The 20224-nt window shown below is 43.2% G+C and overlaps 1 protein-coding gene across 2 annotated transcripts; it reads left to right on the top strand.

Annotated features, from left to right (window-relative positions):
- Nucleotides 1–514: 514 nt before the first annotated feature.
- LOC123774445 (dual oxidase maturation factor 1) lies at nt 515–19996 on the top strand. 2 transcript variants are annotated; one of them, XM_069307957.1, is made up of 13 exons: nt 515–1503; nt 3496–3734; nt 4149–4206; nt 5504–5638; nt 7256–7357; nt 8600–8753; nt 10898–11115; nt 11661–11777; nt 12915–12985; nt 14504–14612; nt 15573–15601; nt 18653–18879; nt 19251–19996. In XM_069307957.1, the coding sequence occupies exons 2-13, from the start codon at nt 3546–3548 to the stop codon at nt 19312–19314; spliced, it is 1473 nt and encodes a 490-aa protein (XP_069164058.1). In that variant the 5' UTR covers nt 515–1503; nt 3496–3545; the 3' UTR covers nt 19315–19996. The 2 variants fall into 2 exon arrangements, with proteins under 2 accessions (XP_069164058.1, XP_069164057.1); XM_069307956.1 differs by having other exon boundaries at nt 928–1503; nt 3480–3734.
- The last annotated feature ends 228 nt before the right edge of the window (nt 19997–20224 follow it).

Genomic DNA, 20224 nt, shown 5'->3' with positions numbered 1-20224 from the left:
TTCCCCCTTCTAGATTTTGTCGACTAAATTTATTTGTCAAGGAAGGGAATTATCAAGAGAAAGTTACAAGCCATTACGACTATATAGTACTTGGAAGGGGTCAGGATAAGGACTTGGGATGGGACGGGGGAAAGGAATGGACACCCAGCTGGACGGTCGGGGATTGAACGCCGACCTGTATGACGCGAGACCGTCAATATACCGTCCAGTTCAAGTGGTTGGGAATATAAGGAGGAGGGACCAGATTCACGAAGCAGTTAGGCAAGCACTTACGAACCTGTACATCTTTTCTCAATCTTTGGCGGCTTTGTTTACAATTATTAAACAGTTAATGAGCTCCGAAGCACCAGGAGGCTGTTTATAACAATAACAACAGTTGATTGGCAAGTTTTCATGCTTGTAAACTGTTTAATAAATGTAACCAAAGCCGTCAAAGATTGAGGAAAGATGTACACGTTCGTAAGTGCTTGCGTAACTGCTTCGTGAATCTGGCCCCCGAACTGTTGTTACGACTGGTGTTGAGCTCTAGACAATCACCAGCTCGGGGAGTACTACAGTCATATCGCCAGTTTACTGACCAACCAACAGTTATAAAAGTGTTCAAAACTTAAAGTAAACTGAGTGAGTTTACACCGTGAAGCTGGGTACTTCTGTGTGTATATATGTGCATAATGCATATATCTGACATGTGAAATGTGTCAAAATTTCAAAGCAATCGATGAACTTTCGGATATTACAGCGTATGTTTCTCTTACGTCCAACAGATGGCGCTGTTTAAAAAAGTTTTTTTCCTGTCACAGGTGCGTCATGTATATAGTAGGTATATAAAAACACGCGCCTATTCGAATAGCAACGTTGTCAAAATTTCAAAGCGATCAGGTGTATTAACACCATTAGGAGGCAGAGGTGGTGGTGACGGAGGGAGACATTACACAATGAGACGGCTCCAGGCCCACACCGGAAGCTCCACGCCTGTCTTATCGCCTCAGACGCCATAGCATAGTTGCAGAACTCCCACGGGCCAGCGAGGACGTCTCCGTCGTCGCCTGCTCTAGTTCTGGACAGTACAAGTTCGTCGTCGTCTGCTGTAGTTCTGGACAGTACAAGTTCGTCGTCGTCTGCTGTAGTTCTGGACAGTACAAGTTCGTCGTCGTCTGCTGTAGTTCTGGACAGTACAAGTTCGTCGTCGTCTGCTGTAGTTCTGGACAGTACAAGTTCGTCGTCGTCTGCTGTACTTCTGGACAGTACAAGTTCGTCGTCGTCTGCTGTACTTCTGGACAGTACAAGTTCGTCGTCGTCTGCTGTAGTCCTAGACAGTACAAGCTCGTCGTCGCCTGCTATAGTCGTGGACAGTAAAAGTTCGTCGTCTGCTATAGTCCTGGACAGTAAAAGTTCGTCGTCGTCTGCTCTAGTCCTGGACAGTTCAAGTTCGTCGTCGCCTATTGTAGTCCTGGACTATATATAACGGACACAACTTCTTCAAGTGGATCTTTGTATCGAGTGGTAAGTGTTCCTGCTCCATTGTGTTGTCTTGAAATCCAAACTTCCAAAGAAAGTTTCAGGCGCTTCGACTCGCTGATGTGAAACTTTTTGTGAAGTGTTTTGTCTTGTTTTAATGCTATGTGGAATGACTTGTAATTTGGTTGTTAGTGAGTTACTTAAAGGTTATTTGGTTGCCATTTGCAGTATTTATTTTGTGGTGTTTTTGTTATCCTGTGAGGTGTTTGTTTGTGCTTATTATGTACTTGTTTGGTATGTTGGGCATTTCCTGTGTCCTCGTATGTACTTATTTTGTGCTGTGTGTTTGCTGAGGCTCGGGTATATTTGTTTGGTCTCTGATGTTTTTGTTTGGTCTTTGGTGTATTTGTTTGGTGTGTGAACGCTGAGAGAGGGTTCGAGTCCTACAGAGTGCTTCATATCAGCTGCCACTATCAGGTCGCTTTAACCAGATTGTGGCGACCTTTTTGGCTTCCTGTCAGTTGTGAGCGACCGTCTTTCTCATACACACGTGACTCCTTCAAATATATATATATATATATATATATTATATATATATTATATATATATATAAAATTGTAAAAACCATCTCTTGATTAGGTAATAATGATAAAAAATAAGAATATTGTTCGAAATTCAGTAGATTTTCAATCAAATGGGAATAGGTTGAGGTGTGAATAGGGATGAGCTAGGATAGATATGATCACCACATACATAATACTCAGTGGAGCAGTCAGAACATATGAACACTGTTTATCATGGGGGGGTATGAACAAATCAGAATGGTGAACAAATGGATGAATAATGTAATCTAATGGAGCCACATTCTCTACACAGGTCCAAATGTAGATGCAATAGAACCCAGAAATAAAATAATTATTATTAGAGTAAAGATGTAATAAGAACCTACACGAATAATGTTGATGGAATGTTGAATTTATACATAAATTGCTTAAGGGGGTTGAGAGGCGGTAGCCAGGAGCTAAGAGGTCATCTTAGGCTGGTACAATTAGGAGAGTACACCCACCAGGTGGTCGTTATTGGCAGTTAGTGTTGGCTGTTACGACCAGCTGTTGTACTCCGGGTCCACTCGGCCCAGCTGACCTCTGGTGACCTTCACTCTCACTACTCACTCTCACTACTCACTCTCACTCAATACACTCACACTCACACTCAGTACACCCTCACTACACACTCAGCTCTCCCATCTTAGTCATAGCAACTTTTCTCTCAACAAATTGTTTCATAAATGGTTATGAATATATATGAAAATATTCTACATTCCATACATGTTTGTGTGTATTCTACATGTGAATACATGTTTGTGTGTGTATGAGGTTGAGGGGTAAGCAACGATGCATGGGGTAAGCAACACCAAAATGTACATAGTGATTCCTGCCGGGTACGTGCCCAACATGGTAGGGCCCGGGTTGCCACGTAAATTGAGTACAACTTGACATGTTGCCAATGACAACCCCTACTCCGAATCATGGAATATATTAACTGGACCTGTGATTTTTTTTTAGTAGAACATGAATCATTATCACTGGGTTATGGTGCCATGGAATCATGACACTAGCGGAATTGGAGCAGTTGCCACTTATATTCAGAGTAACAGACGGCTGGAACACTCAAACAGCTTCGTTCTGATTGGTTTGGCATCCCCTCAGGTTCGTATGGTAGATATGGACTCAAAGTTCCCTGAAAGAGTTGTACGAAAAACTAAATAGGATTATTAAAGAGTGGATTGACGAAATTTCCTGTTTTAGGGCGTTAACGTTGCTATTCAGAGAGGAAACGCTCCATCCTGCACACGTATCCTGCTACTGAGGGACTCGAGTGAGGTTCAGCACTGATGTTTATACATGCTTCCTCTATGTAACATGTATCCTTGTGGTAGAAATGAGGTACACTTCTGGGTGTATATATATATATGTGTTTGTAAATATGTAAGGTCTAATTAATGACTTAACCACCACCAGTGACCACCACCACCAGTGACCACCACCACCAGTGACCAGTCACCACCAGTGACCACCACCACAGCCATGAGTACTGTGCAAGCGGGGGGTGGATGGTTCGATGCCTTCCGCTGGAAGCCCTTCCCTACCCTGTACAGCGAACTCAAGACCCCAGTGACCGAAGACGTCCTGTACGTGGGTTGGCTTGTAGCCTTCCTCGTAGTGTTCGTCCCCTTCGTAGCCTTCGTCATCCCTACCCTCAGTGGATGGAGCTCGGTGAGTTACGATCATGCCTATCCCTGCTAGTAAGGTCCTGTCTATCCCTGCTGGTAAGGTCCTGTCTATCCCTGCTGGTAAGGTCCTGTCTATCCCTGCTGGTAAGGTCCTGTCTATCCCTGCTGGTAAGGTCCTGTCTATCCCTGCTGGATAAGTCCTTCTTCCGTCTCCTCCTGCTAGGATTCTACTCATTAGTAAGGATAAAGTCCCACCCGTCTCTTGCTTGCTAAGTCCCATCTATTTCCAGTGTGAAAAAGTCCCACCTATAGATCCTTACATGCCCCTGCTTATGACCTATAGGTATTCTCTACCCATCCTTCTAAAGTCCTGCCCGGTCCTAGAATCCTTCGTCCTCATATATATAATATATTCATGTTCTTTTTAACTTAGTGTTGACAATCGTTTCATCCACAGAAATTCTCCGTGTTCGTTCGAGTTACTCTCAGTTTGTCTCTTGGATTGGTGATTATGGGTGAGTATCTCTGTGTGTCTCTGTGTGTCTCTGTGTGTCTCTGTGTGTCTCTGTGTGTCTGTCTCCTTTTTACTGATACACAAGGAATCCACAAATTATTCACTCCATTATGCATTATTAAGGCTAGTAATAGGATGAAAATTTGTGAAGACTGTATTTTTCTCTAACTTTTACGCTCACGAACGTTTTCTGAAATCTTCCCCAAATCGCATTTAGACAAGCCTTAAGCTTTCATTGATAGTCATATAGAATGGTATATTGAGTATTTGACCGACCAGGGTATATTTAGAAATTTTTTTAGGGGTACCTTATGTTCAAATTCCTTCTATTAATTGTAATTCAAATTATTTCTATTGTAAATCAAAACTGTATTAGTTTTAATCTTTTTCTATATCCAGCATTCAGAGACAATCTTCTCCTTTTGAAAGTATTCTGACTGCAACATGGGTTAAAAAAAATTCAAGGAGTAGAAACAATTTTTAAACGTTTGATAAGTTTATATGTATTTTTTATTCTAGATTTCTGGATAAATAGTTTGAAACTTGAGCTTATTGGTTTCAAGTTTTGTTCCAATGCTGATTGTTTTTGAGCTTGCTGGGACAAAGAAAGGCATTAAGGCATTTCCATAGTCAAATCCCCAGTGAAAATCCCGTCCAAAAAATTAATATTTTCCATACTTTTTGTTTAAAAAAATCAATATTTTAAAATATAGGATTTGGTTATGGAAACTATTTGGGGGATATTGTTAGACAAAGACTTGAGTTAACTGTGGTATTTAGAAAGTATAATGTATAGTGTGTGTGAAGGGTATATACTTTTATATACTATATAAGTATATACTTGTATAGTATATAAGACAAGTTTCAAACAAATCTGAAATTTGGAATTTGTCATAAGAGGTGTTCTTTAGTATTCTCATCAAATTTAGAAGTCTCTTACGCGTACGCACGCACGCACGCACACACGTGCATACACACATAGATACATATTTATATCTACATATCATGATTAGCTCTTCATCATGGACTGTCTGTCTGTCTCTCTCTGCACACACCAACTACTTGACCTGGTCTGAACAGCAATGACCTTGCTTCTTGCACGGTCGGCGTTCGATCCCCGAGGTTCCCAGTGGTTGGGCACCAATCCTTCACACCGCCCTTTTGTGCCACCCTCTTATATCCTCATATACCCCCAGCTCCTTGTCCGTGTATCCCAGCTCTTTTATAAGTGTTATATTGACATACTGACTTAACCTTTGCTGTTGATAATCGTTTTGCTTTGCCTGTACCGGTTGCAGTATGCAACTTTGGGCAGGAGTGGGAGGTGGGGAGTGTGGAGACTGTCACCCCCTACCGTGCTGGCAGCGGTCAGGAGATCCACGCATCTGTTGGTGTTGGCCTCGGCCTCCGATCTGTCAACGTTACTCTGAAAGGTATGTGGAAGTGTGTGTGTGTTGTGTGTGGAAGTGTTTGGTAGTATGTGTGTGTGTGTACTCGCCTAGTTGTGTTTGCGGGGGTTGAGCTCTGGCTCTTTGGTCCAGCCTCTCAACCGTCAATCAACAGGTGTACAGGTTTCTGAGCCTACTGGGCTCTATCATATCTACACTTGAAACTGTGTATGGAGTCAGCCTCCACCACATCACTTCCTAATACATTCCATTTGTCAACCACTCTGACACTAAAAAAGTTCGTGTGTGTGTGTACACTCACCTAGTTGTGCTTGCGGGGGTTGAGCTCTGGCTCTTTGATCCCGCCTCTAAACTGTCAATCAACAAGTGTACAGATTCTTGAGTCTATTGAGCTCTGTTATCGAAAATAATGTAATATTATTTTCTAAATAAAAAAAAAAAACGATTGGGCCCGACAATGTATTGACGTAACCTGATTGTGATCATTGACAGAATACTCACGTAGGGTGGCATCTGATTGGCTCAGAGCCAAGAGCTCAACCAATCAGGGGCTTGGTAACACGATATCGCTCATCAGTCCAATTGGTTGTTTGATATCTCGTGGAGAGGAACTTCCTTGAATTGATCTTTTGACATAGTTCCAGATATCTGTTTACCAGGAAGTTAAAGAATTAAATCATAAAATTGACAGTGGTGAGCTTAGCTACTTAAGTGTTTAGTAGTGATAGATAATAGAATAATGGATGATAGATTGATAGATCCCTTTCACAGACCAATCAGGTATGCGAGAAATAGATCGGGGACCTTCCATTGGTGTCAGGTCAATAGATCAATAGAGCAATAGAATGAAAAAACTCTATTGGAAAAAGTGTTTTTCACATTCTTCGTTAATAATATTTCAGCTAATTCATCAATGCAACTTAGTGTCTGTCTGTTGTTGCTATCATTGTTCAGTAGTTACGGTGCCCTAGAGTAACTTTGAAACGTTTGGGCACGTTTTCTGTTCACCTGATGCCTCTGTTCGCCTAGCAGTAATATAGAGGGACCCATGAGTAAGGCAACTGTTGTGGTTTGCATCCTGGGGAAGGTTAATACTAGGCCTAAAGAGACGAGGATAAGCTAAGGCATAGAATTCTTGATTGGTAAGCTTAGGAATGTGTGTGATTTATGTGGCTCAGTGGCGTGAGTCCAATCTTCCAGGGGATTGTGACTCGGATTCTACATATCATGTTGCTCCTGAGTCAAGCTACAGTTCCTGGTTCCCGCCTCCTTGTCGTTAATCAACATATGCAGGCGATGAGTCACAATAACGAGGCTAAAGTATGTTGACCAGACCACACACTAGAAGGTGAAGGGACGACGACGTTTCGGTCCTTCCTGGACCATTCTCAAGTCGATTGAGAATGATCCAGGACGGACCGAAACGACGTCGTCCTTTCACCTATTAGTATGTGATCTGGTCAACAATTAATCAACATAGATGCAATGTTTTCCTAAACATATATATTCTCTTTATTATACTAGATGTGTAAGACAATTATGTTAATAGCCATAAAAGGCCTTTTTGATATAACAAACAATATATAACTAAGCCCCAGTGATGATTCTGAAATACCTCATGACATTATCTTGCTCCCACAGCCCTGAGAGAACCAGAGGGTGACCTACGAGGCGAAACCATTAACTACAACGAAAGGTTCTCCTGGGAATGGGGTCAGGGCCGCGCCGGCTTCGGTCCCTTTGGTTAGTGAACCACGAAGTTGTTGCCCTTTCAGGCCATTAGGTTGTTAAAGCCCTGGGTGCGAAAAGGGGTTAAAAGGTCAGTAGCAAGCTACCCCTCTAACCCCTTTTCAAGAGGGGTTAGGGGTCAAGAGTTTACAGAACTCGTCCCCTAAGGGCAGGAGTTCTGAAAATCTTAGTTATATCTATCGGAGGCCACAATAAAATTTAGGGTTTTTATTTAGAGTTGAAGATTTAGATTCAAAGGTCAAAAGAAAACTTGAGTTTAGAAGTTCGTAAAGCTAATGGACTTGAAGCTGGAAGAGAGAAAAGACTTGGTATCTGAGATACCATGTCCCAGAACACTTAGTAATCAAGAGTTTTGAAAGATAAGATATGAATTCAGGAACTATTTGATCCGAAAGTCATGGACTCAGAGGTCAAAACCTCTGAGGCTCAACGTTCACCACTCCACACAACGTAACCTCAACATTTGTGGTAACGTAACCTCAACGTTTGTTTAACGTCATTACGTTATGATGCCACCATCCCATAAACTAACGTTGTGGGATGGTGCCTCAGCAATATTACAAGAATTTCAGAAACCTGCGGTGGGGATAAACGGTTATCTGAGTTACTGATATCTTCATAATTATCCAGCTAGAGATGGGGGTTCTGTGGTAACTAACAAGCCTCAGAATGTTTGTAGACAAAGGATTTACGGACCAGGGACCAGATTCACGAAAACATTTACACAAGCACTTACGAACCTGTACATCTTTTCTCAATCTTTGGCGGCTTTGTTTACAATTATTAAACAGTTAATGAGCTCGGAAGCACCAGGAGGCTGTTTATAACAATAACAGTTGATTGGCAAGTTTTCGTGCTTGTAAACTGTTTAATAAATGTAACCAAAGCCGTCAAAGATTGAGGAAAGATGTACACGTTCGTAAGTGCTTTCGTGAATCTGGCCCCTGTAGTTCACACGACCTAAAACTAAAGATGACAAGCTCTTTCATGCATCAAATGTAAACAGTAACTATTTTCAATTAAGGGTTATGCTTGCTCGCGTCCTGTTAAATCTCAATTAAAAACGGGAAATAATTGAATCATGCCAACAAAATTCCCTTTGCTAGCACTAAAAAATTTATTAGTTTATATTTGATTAGTTTCTACTTTATTAATTTCCATGATTTCTGTTTTATAGTTGCCAGGGTTTCCGGCTCCCAAATCTGTGCCTCACATGCTTCTCTCTGTCTCTAACAGCCGGAGAGATCCAGCGCAGTTTCCGGGCCGCTCAGTTCAAAGGGACACCGTTACCTATCCTGTGGGTGGCCGAATATTTCACCTTCGACGGAGAAGGTATCCGATTTGGCCGGTACTATCGGACGTCCGGTTGGTACGCCCACATCTGTATCTGGTAGGTGTATCCTCGTCCTGCATGCGGGGTGCAACTAGTTGAAGGTACAGTATTGCAACATTGCAGAGAACAATATTGCAGCTAAACCCCAGAAATGTTACAGCAAGAACATACACACTCCTGTCAGACCACAGCCACACCACAGCCACACGACAGCCACACCACAGCCACACCACAGCCACACCACAGCCACAGTCAGGACACGTAATACCTTCAGCTGTCACCCGTAGTTGTGACAACTTTGCAACATCTTGTCAAGATAGTGTTGGGGGTGGGGAGAGTGTTGGGGGGTGTGGGGAGGGTGTTGGGGGGTGTGGGGAGAGTGTTGGGGGGTGTGGGGAGGGTGTTGGGGGGTGTGGGGAGAGTGTTGGGGGGTGTGGGGAGGGTGTTGGGGGGTGTGGGGAGGGTGTTGGGGGGTGTGGGGAGGGTGTTGGGGGGTGTGGGGAGGGTGTTGGGGGGTGTGGGGAGAGTGTTGGGGGGTGTGGGGAGGGTGTTGGGGGGTGTGGGGAGGGTGTTGGGGGGTGTGGGGAAGGGTGTTGGGGGGTGTGGGGAAGGGTGTTGGGGGGTGTGGGGAAGGGTGTTGGGGGGTGTGGGGAAGGGTGTTGGGGGGTGTGGGGAAGGGTGTTGGGGGGTGTGGGGAAGGGTGTTGGGGGGTGTGGGGAAGGGTGTTGGGGGGTGTGGGGAAGGGTGTTGGGGGGTGTGGGGAAGGTGTTGGGGGGTGTGGGGAGGGTGTTGGGGTGTGGAGTGTGTTAACTGTCTGTCTGTACGAGGATGAAGGCCAGATTGTTGTGGTTAGCATCACGCACCATTCAATGGTGAATTCTGATTGCATAGCGAGTGTCACAGGGTGCTTGGGATCCACCCCCATTCCCCTCCCTAGGTAGGATTGGCCCCTATTGTGACGCCCAATAACTCCTATGAAACCTGAAATGAGAGATTGATTCTCCATAGAGTGCTTCCCAACCTGTTCTCGGCTCTTATCGATGTTGAATCCACGTCGATAAGAGCCGAGAAAAGGTTAGAAAAACACTCCATGGACAATCAATCCCACATTTGAATTAACGTTAATTCAACGTTGCTCAAGCATGTTTTTACGTATGTGTGTGTGTGTGTGTGTGTGTGTGTGTGTGTGTGTGTGTGTGTGTGTGTGTGTGTGTGTGTGTGTGTGTGTGTGTGTGTGTGTGTGTGTATATATATATATATATATATATATATATATATATATATATATATATATATATATATATATATATATATATATATAATATATATATATAATATATAAACACGTGATGCAGTATTCAGCATTAAGAATATCTGTGACGTGAAGCCCACTATCCAGGTCTCCTCATCCTGTAGGATCCAGAATCTCTTTGATGTTGGGATTCGTGTTTAATCCTCTTTCCGGGAGAGTCAATCCTTTTTAAGGAAGGTTCTGACACGTTTAAAGTCTCTCGTCTTTGGGCATTTGTCAGTTATTTAGCCACTCTGTGAGTAGCAAGTCGACCAGATTAGCCATTCGACAGGCAGCAGGTCGACCAGATTAGCCACTCGGTGAGTAGCAGGTCGACCAGATTAGCCACCTGGGTTAGTAAAACCTCCCCCACCTGGCAGCCTTCGACCTAACTCCAACATCAAAAGCGACTAACCTTCTTGAGCCGGCCGCCCAACTTGTCCCGACCAACTGGTCTGGAAATATTTTGAGCAAGACTTGAGTCTCACTGCTCATCGGAGCCTGAATGCACAGGGTACACTTACACCAAATGAAATAGGAAAATGATCGAGGAAGGAATTATGAGGAGAATGCGTAAAGCCATTACGACTATGTAGCACTGGGAAGAGGTTAGGATAAGGATTTGGGACGGGGGAAAGGAATGGTGCCCAACCACTTGGATCGTCTGGGATTGAACGCCGACCTGTATATAGAGACCGTCGCTCGTCATAGAATGGTCGCTTAAAGTAACACAGATGGTATATCCGGGGTTTAAGCGTACAAATATAATCATTTAACTCTCTCCATGGCTCTAATCACTCTACAGATCCTGACGGAGATTCTGTTCTCTAATTCTGTTACCTACAGGAGGTGTGTGTTCTCTGAATCCTGATGGAATCTGTTCTCTAACCCTCTTCTTCATCTCCCACAGGACAGCGTTCCCACTCTGGATCCTGACGGTGATTCTGTTCAAGTTGACGATCATCTACGCTTCTCAAACTCTGGCCCTCACCGGCGCCATGTTGACCATCGCCGCCTTGATCTGGGCCGGCAACAGGAATTTTATAGAGCTGGAGGTACCGTTCTCGCCTCCACAGGGGGTCCTGAGGACTCACTATGGCATCCATTGGTACCTGGCTCTCATTGTTGGTAAGAAACTTGGTGCATGTCTGGTAGCAGCCAGCTACCAGACTTGTAACTTGGTGGTGGTAACTTGGGAAGATGATGTTATTGTTGGTGAAAACTTGAGTACACTTCTTGTTATGTAGCTTTAGATAGAGCGAGAGATACGTTGTTGACCAGACCACACACTAGAAGGTGAAAGGACGACGACGTTTCGGTCCGTCCTGGACCATTCTCAAGTCAACTTGAGAATGATCCAGGACGGACCGAAACGTCGTCGTCTCTTTACCTTCTAGTGTGTGGTCTGATATCCCAGCTCCTTGTCCTCATATCCCAGCTCCTTGTCCTCGTATCCCAGCTCCTTGTCCTCGTATCCCAGCTCTTTGTCCTCGTATCCCAGCTCCTTGTCCTCATATCTCTTCAAAGTGCTGTACAGATGTACTAGAGCTTAGTGCTCTCTCCTCATAATTTCTCTCCCCCTTCCCCTCCCCCTCCCCGTCCCCCTCTCTCTCCAGCAATAAACAGAGTTTTCAAAGCTGTACAAACAAGTGTAGTAAATCACTGTTTTGCAGGCTGTCTGTGCATGGTCCTGGGGGCCATCCTCTACCTCTTGGACCACAGGTACCACAACGAGCTCAGTGAGTTCTTCGGCAACAACCCCCTCATGATCGTTGAGCAGGAGACTACTGGTGAGTCTTGGTCTCCGGGCCAATGTTTTTGTTTATCCTGGTGATACGGGGTGAGGGTAGGGTTGGTACGCCTGCAGGAGCTGCTAGGGTAGGGTTGGTACGCCTGCAGGAGCTGCTAGGGTAGGGTTGGTACTCCTGCAGGAGCTGGTACGCCTGTAGGACCTGACAGGGTAGTGTTGGTACTCCTGCAGGACCTGACAGTGTAATATTGGAGTAAAATATAACATATTTTAGATATCTCGGCATATATTCAGTATATATGGTATATCAGGGCTATTCAACTGGCGGCCCACGGGCCAAATGCAGCCCTTGGGGCGATTTGAATTGGCTTTTTGAAGTCTCGGAGGAACCATGAAAAAATTAAATGAACTGTTGTTGTTGCATCTGTGCAGAGTGTGTATCGCTTCGCCCATCTTGGGACATGCACTCAAGAGGCAGAGTGACTACTCAGGTCTCAGCAACAGTCTACTAGAGAAAGCCGGAACATTTCTGCTGTTCCTGCTTGGAAGAAAGCAGGAACATTTCTGCTGTTCCTGCTGGAAGGAAAGCAGGAACATTTCTGCTGTTCCTGCTTGGAAGAAAGCGGGAACATTTCTGCTGTTCCTGCTTGAAAGAAAGCAGGAACATTTTTGCTGTTCGTGCTTGGTTCGATTCCCAGACGGGGACAGAAATGGTTGTGCTTGAATCTTTTCACCTAATGCCTCTGTTCACTTAGCAGTAAATAGGTACTTGGTAGTTAGGCAGTTGTTCTGGGAACACATCCTTAGGGGGGGTCAGTAGTTCCACCTTGGGGGGGGGTAAAGGCTCGATACAAGCCTGTGTATACATATGCACAGGCTCCCTGTCCCCAATAACAGGAATTATAACAAGATGTTGTGTGAATTATCTTTTATCTATATATAAGTAATTTCATTATTTAATGGGTTTTTTTGTACATGCATATGTGTGTGTATTATTTTGTCTGCAGGATTGAGCTGCTAGCTCTTGGTCTCCGCCTTTTTAACCCTCGGTTGTCTAATGTATTGACTCTTCATTTGTTTATATCTCCATTTGTGTGTGTGTGTGTGTTTGCGCGCGCGTGTGTGTGTGTGTTTGCGCGCGTGTGTGTGTGTGTTAATGCTTCATTGTCATCCACAGTGGAGACAAGTGACGAGCATCCCTCCAATGACGTAGAAATGGAGAATATGGGCAGCACACCATCGTCCAAGGTCAGTATCACGTCAGCTGACCCCTGGTGACCTTACGTTGTCCCCTGGTGACCTTACGTGAAAAAGCAAAAGACTACGAATATGGGTAGAACTAGCTGGACACTTGGGTAAAGCTACGGTTATTTGTTTTGTTAATTATCTTCTAATTTATATAAGATATACAAACAAACACTGTTTATCCACCCTTCAGAATGTGCTCGTCCAAGCTCCGACCCCCAAAGATGCGCTCGGTAATTTTAACATATTGTGTGTTGAAAATTGTCCTTTTCTCACATATAAATTAGAATTGTGTTTGTAGTTAAACCTAGGTTTGGTTTGTTTGGGTTCTGCTGATAAGTATTGTTTCATTTATACTTTCTTGTAAATTTTTGATAGTGGGGTTCGTTGAATGTTTATTGAAGAAATGCTTTATTTTCACTAATCTTTCCGCAAGTTTAACAATGATTAAGTTATTTTTGGATGTTTATTCGATGTTTATGACAATTTTTAAAGATAGTAAATTTTTTTGTCATGAGTTTGATTTTTGTGTAGTGAAGCAAGTATATTTCTGAATGTTGATCAGACGGTACATAGAGCATTGCATTGCTGCTTCACAGTCGTGTATTGATATACGGTGTATAGTGAATATACCGTGATATAAGCGGTTAGTTTCCACCCCGGAAATCCCCACGTTTCTGCCTCGTTTAGGCAGCCCCAAAACCTGATTACAAGTCTTTATATGATATACAAATATCGGAACTACTAAGTATAACCTCACTGGTATAATTTGTATATTATATACAACAATGAGATAATCCGCAAGGGCTGTAAGGTTGGAGCGAACCAATCAGGGACTTAGTGATGGAATGATGAGCATTTGTTGAAGATATGAGGGAAAATGAGGATCCTGCTTTTGTCAATATTAGAGTAACAAATGAGGATGAGAGGAAGCCTGTAACTTGTTCTCATGCTTCGTTAACTACTGTAACTTGTCCTAATGCTTCGTTAACTACTGTAACTTGTCCTCGTGCTTCATTAACCCCTGCAACTTGTCTTCGTGCTTCGTTAACCCCTGTAACTTGTCCTCGTGCTTCGTTAACCCCTGTAACTTGTCCTCGTGCTTCGTTAACCCCTGTAACTTGTCCTCGTGCTTCGTTAACCCCTGTAACTTGTCCTCGTGCTTCGTTAACCCCTGTAACTTGTCCTCGTGCTTCGTTAACCTCTGTAACTTGTCCTCGTGCTTCGTTAACCTCTGTAACTTGTCCTCGGGCTTCGTTAACCCCTGTAACTTGTCCTCGGGCTTCGTTAACCCCTGTAACTTGTCCTCGGGCTTCGTTAACCCCTGTAACTTGTTCTCGTGCTTCGTTAACCACTGTAACTTGGCCTCAGGCTTCGTTAACCCCTGTAACTTGTCCTCGTGCTTCGTCAACCCCTGTAACTTGTCCTCGTGCTTCGTTAACCCCTGTAACTTGTCCCCGTGCTTAGTTAACCTCTGTAACTTGTCCCCGTGCTTCGTTAACCTCTGTAACTTGTCCTCAGGGGAAGGTAGTGACGATTCTTCGAGGACGAGGAACGACTAAGAAGTACAACAAGACGCTAAGTTATTCTCCCGCCTTCGCCAACCCCGGCTTCGTTTCTACTCCAAGACGTAAGTTGTCACTCAATTGGCTAACGATGTTGGATTAACGATGAATTGGCGTCATATAGACAAAAAAAGCGTTGATTTAACGTTTAATAAGGGTTGGTGCAAATTGGTTAAATGTTTGCCTGATTGGGGTCGGTTCTCTCTCTCTCTCTCTCTCTCTCTCTCTCTCTCTCTCTCTCTCTCTCTCTCTCTCTCTCTCTCTCTCTCTCTCTCCAATTTACCTGTTTCAATCTATACATTTATATATAAGATCTCTGTCCGTTCCAAATGTCCAAGAGGCGTATGTTTATATATGACATTGTATGTTTTCCTATGTCGTGGAGTCACATATGTACCCTGTAAGTAGAAATCACATATAGACCCGAGGGTAGGAGTGGAAGTGGTTGAGGTTGTTAGTGGTAGCAGGGGATTGACAAAAGGGGGGGGGAGAGTAGGGGAGTGGCTTAGTTGACGGAGGAAAGATAAACATATCACTGCATCCTGTTCCAGTGAGTAGCTCCACTGTGGTGTAGTTGAAGGCCCTCTGGTGAGTGTTACATGGTCTGTGGTGTAGTTGAGGGCCCCCTGGTGAGTGTTACATGGTCTGTGGTGTAGTTGAGGGCCCCCTGGTGAGTGTTACATGGTCTGTGGTGTAGTTGAGGGCCCCCTGGTAAGTGTTACATGGTCTGTGGTGTAGTTGAGGACCCCCTGGTGAGTGTTACATGGTCTGTGGTGTAGTTGAGGGCCCTCTGGTGAGTGTTACATGGTCTGTAGTGAAGTTGAGGGCCCCTGGCGAGTGTTACAGTCTGTGGTGTAGTTGAGGGCCCAACCGGTTTTAAATTTATTTATAACTATTTAACTATCTAACTAACAAATAGTTATCAACTATTCATATATATATATATATATATATATATATATATATATATATATATATATATATAATATACTTATTCATTTACTAATATTTGTTTTCTTCTTCAGTTGGTGGCGAGGCTGCTTCTGGTTACCAGGTGAGTGAGTATGATAGTGTACTCACTATCATCATACTGTATTGATGATAGTATGATAGAGGATAGTCCTTCGCCCCTCTTGGGTGTGTCTTGCGAGTGAACACAAATCTACACTTCTGTACCACTGGCTAACAGTGCCAAAATTTCCCCCATTATTTCAATACAAGCGACATTATACATGATAACACTGGTGTTTTTATGTTTCTGAGCAGCTGTTTCTCAGAACAGCTGCTCGCTTCTCCGAGCTTACAGTATCGTACCTTTCACAAACTCTCGTTGTTATAGATTAAGCTACTCGGAACAAGTTCAAAGTAGCACGGGCTATGGTGAGCCGGTAACTTACCTACTTACCTGGCACATGAGAGGGGAAAGAAGCACGTGATATGGCGAGCCTGTAATGTACTTACCTGGCACAGGAGAGGGGAAAGAAGCACGTGATATGGCGAGCCTGTAATGTACTTACCTGGCACAGGAGAGGGGAAAGAAGCACGTGATATGGCGAGCCTGTAATGTACTTACCTGGCACAGGAGAGGGGAAAGAAGCACGTGATATGGCGAGCCTGTAATGTACTTACCTGGCACAGGAGAGGGGAAAGAAGCACGTGATATGGCGAGCCTGTAATGTACTTACCTGGCACAGGAGAGGGGAAAGAAGCACGTGATATGACGAGCCTGTAATGTACTTACCTGGCAAAGGAGCGATCACAACCTCTCGTACATCTCGGGAACAAATGCCAAAAAATAATTCGGAAAAAAATTATCTATCAAATTTATATAATAAAAAATTCAACTTCTGAAAGACATGTTAAAATATTTGTGTTTGAGAATTATGAATATATTTTAAATTTGTTGGTAAATATAGAAATAGAATTTTTTTTTTTAAACGAAGTCATGGAGACCCGATGGTCTAAAATGGCAGAAGACACGTAATGGCATAAAGTAATTTGAGTGAGAAAAGAATTTTTGATTCCGGGAATATTTTGAAAACGGCGATGTCGTCGGGAATTTAGTAGTCGTTGATGGGAAATATTTTCAGGACATTTTTGGCTTCATTCTCGATCCACAGTCGGAAGTCCCGGGTTCGATCTTTGGACGGAACAGATGTGTGTTGGGCATCTATCCCTTATGCCTCTGTTCACTTTGCAATAAATAGGTACCCGGGAGTTAAGGGACTGTTGTGGGGAGAGTTTGACCTGGGAGGAACCTCGTATCATGTGTAAAGTGAGGGGTGTATGTGTATATATATATGTATGTATATATGTATGTACGTACATATGTACATCCAAAAAAAGAGAACATATTGAAGCTGTTCGATGGGATCGAACCGCCGTCCCAGAACACCTCAGGCACTCGCACTGCCGAATGCTTTCACTGTGAACAGTAAGAATATAACCCATGGACCTCACCCATGTTAACCCCCTAAACTATGCAAATAAATAACTTACTACAACACTGTGCATATGACTTACAACAAAGAGCAAAAGGGAAAAAAACTGCCTCTGACGTTTGGAGCAATGTAAGGGTTTATGACATCTGAGTATCTAGAAGCGCACAACAAGGCTAAATATATAAACTCTCAGAAGTAAAGGAGGAAAATTTCCCAACATAATTTCCGGATTAAAGTGGACGAAACCTTGAGAGATGTTGACAATCTGCTGGATAATTTTAAAATTAGGAAATTCTTATTGACAAATAAGGTGTTTAAGTTCTTATAGAGAATATGCATGGTAGTCTACGTTCTTATAGAGAACGAAGGTGTGTATAAAGTCTTATACAGAATGACGAGTCATAGACGCTTGTGGAGAAAAAAATGTCTGTAGATTTGAGTAGGGGAAGAAGAGATGCAGATTCTTGTAGAAAAAAGGATGTTTAGGTTCGTATAGAGAACGAAGGTGTGTAGATTCACGAAGACACCACAATCATGAATTTGGTAAGCACTTAAACCACTGTATTTATGAGTAAAACAAGTCCGTAAAAAGAGCATTATAAAAAGAGAAAAACGTGGTGAAACGTCAGATGAACAACGAGTGCAAAATATAAAAGTAAATATGTATGTTTGTGTGTGTGTGACAGGATGAAGTGTGTTCACATCACACTAAGAGTGTGGGGGTCCACACAAAGAAGAGATCAACATGTGAAAAAGAAAACCAATAAATTTGTAATGGAAAATGTGAATTAACTCTAACTAAAATAAACATTTTGGTCAAATTTAAGAAAGTTGAACGCGAGTTAGGTAATGATTGCTGGGACTAACTCGAGTAAATAAATTCTCACTTCCTCCCTCGTAATCTCGGTCTGAGGTCTGTGATTTTCTTTGCCTCAAGGCCTCTTAAGCTTCTATTGGGGAAATCGCTTAGCCTCCTACAGAGAACGTCGCTTTTCGCACGTATGTGTTACATAAGGTCAAAAATTATCGTACTAGAAAATGGAAGCGGCTGACGAACTGTCCCGTTTTCTGTTTTTGGGTCCTGGTAGGTTAGGAGAGACCACTTTAAATTGACCGTTTTCTTGGCGGTGGGAAACCTTAGGAGGCCGGACTGTGTTATTCATAGTTCTTCACACTGGTGAACAACTTTTCAAAATATTTTTTGTTTTATACAATAGTTCTTACATTCTTGTACAGCCACTAGCACGCATAGCGTTTCGGTCAGGTCCGTAATCTTAATTTTCCCCGGAATACGACCCACCAAATCGTTTAACAACCAGGTACCCATTCACTGCTTGGTGAACAGAGGCTACAGTTAAGGATCTAGCGTTATCTGTGAAGGTGTTTTCCTTGTTCAGTTTCATACCCGGTCCTTTATTGTCGTTCTCCTTCCGATCATTTAAGTTTTGCCTTCCATCTGATTCGTCCGTAGATCAATCTGTGTCTCCGTTCTTTCTTTCGTTATTCTCAAAGGGGCTCTCTGCTTCCCCATTTCATTTGTGTTCTGTAATTGTCCATGTCGTCTCGTGTGCATGTGTGTTTGTGCGTGTCTGTATCTGCGAATACCACCTTCATTGTACCTAACCTGACCTATTGGACCTAACTTTGAAATGACCTCGTTTCAGGGCCAAGCCTATGGCCAGACCCCTTCAAGGTACAATTACGGCCAGCAGGACCAGCAAGCCCAGGGCTACCAACAGGACTACCCAGCTCAAGGCTACTCACAAGGCTACCAAGCTCAAAGCTATCAAGACTATCCTGATCAAGGCTATCAACATCAGGACTACCCACATCCCGCCCCCTATCAAGGAGACGCTGTTATTGACGAGGAGGAACCCCTCTATATGAACCCGTAAGTGTTCTACACTCTTACATGACCCTGTAAGTGTCCAACACACTTCTACATGACCTGTAAGAGTGCAACACTCTCCTACATGGCCCTGTAAGTGTCCTTTCTCTCTCTTTCTCGTTCTACCTTTTATCTTCTCTTTTCTCTTTACACTTTTTCTTTCGTTCTTTCTCATGCGCTCTCTCTCTCTCTCTCTCTCTCTCTCTCTCTCTCTCTCTCTCTCTCTCTCTCTCTCTCTCTCTCTCTCTCTCTCTCTCTCTCTCTCTCTCTCTCTCAAAAGGTACATTAAGGGATAAAGATGTATTAAGATTTGCTTAAGGAGTCTTCCTGTAACAAGAAAATGATCATTAATCTTGAATTGTCTTACTTTTCAGACTTGGCCCAGACGAGACGGCTGTGCCTCCGCCTCGCCCACCTAAAGCAGGCCATCGCTACTGAGATCTTACGGGCTCACCATAGCCCGTGCTACATGGACATTTTGATCTGAGTAGCTAAATCTAAAGCAACAATAACACTGAGACCACTCCTACCTATTGCTGTCTCACCACCCACTGTTTGTCTTAGCTCATAACTATGTCTGTACTTCAGTCTTCATTACTCGAATGCCATCTTATTCCTTCCTAATTCCTCCCACTGCACCTTTCCTCTAGCTTCCATATTGTGAGCTCAGACGCCTTCTCCACACACACACACACACACACACACACACACACACACACACACACACACACACACACACACACACACACACACACACACACACACACCCTCCCTCCCTCCCTCCCTTCCAAGAAAGGCCAACACAGACTCAACCCAAAATTCACCTAAACATAGGCCAAACACTTGGTATACACCATTACTAAACAACTATTGTATACCAGGCTGTCCAGAAGCCTCGCGGCAAGCAAGGATACTCTCGGGACGAGTTAGTTTACATACTTGAGAAAGTTACAAGCAATAAATGTGAAAAACAACTTATGACAGGTCGGAAGTGAATGTAGAAGAGAAATAAATAGGGAGAACGAGTATTTTGGATAATTATAGATAGTCTGACAATTTGCTGAATTTTACTGAGGCTATTAAGAAAACGAAGCCAATTTCAGATAATACAGAAAATAAATTGGAAAAAGATATATTCCCGCGTATCAGAAACAAGTGGAAAAAATTTTGAACATAGAAATTTTGTATCATCAACCAAAGATAAAATTCATAAAAAAAATATCTTGGAAAAGGCACAGAAAATGGAAAATTTATCTCCAAAACCTTCCGAATCAAAGCACTCTGTGGAAAATGTAAAACAAATCGGAAAATTTAGTGATGAATCTGAAAATCAAGGAAAATATAAGAG

This window comes from Procambarus clarkii, chromosome 61 (assembly GCF_040958095.1).
Source record: "Procambarus clarkii isolate CNS0578487 chromosome 61, FALCON_Pclarkii_2.0, whole genome shotgun sequence".
NCBI classification, from domain to species: domain Eukaryota; kingdom Metazoa; phylum Arthropoda; class Malacostraca; order Decapoda; family Cambaridae; genus Procambarus; species Procambarus clarkii.
Note: the sequence above shows the minus strand (reverse complement) of the source record. Positions and strands in the feature narration are given on the sequence as shown.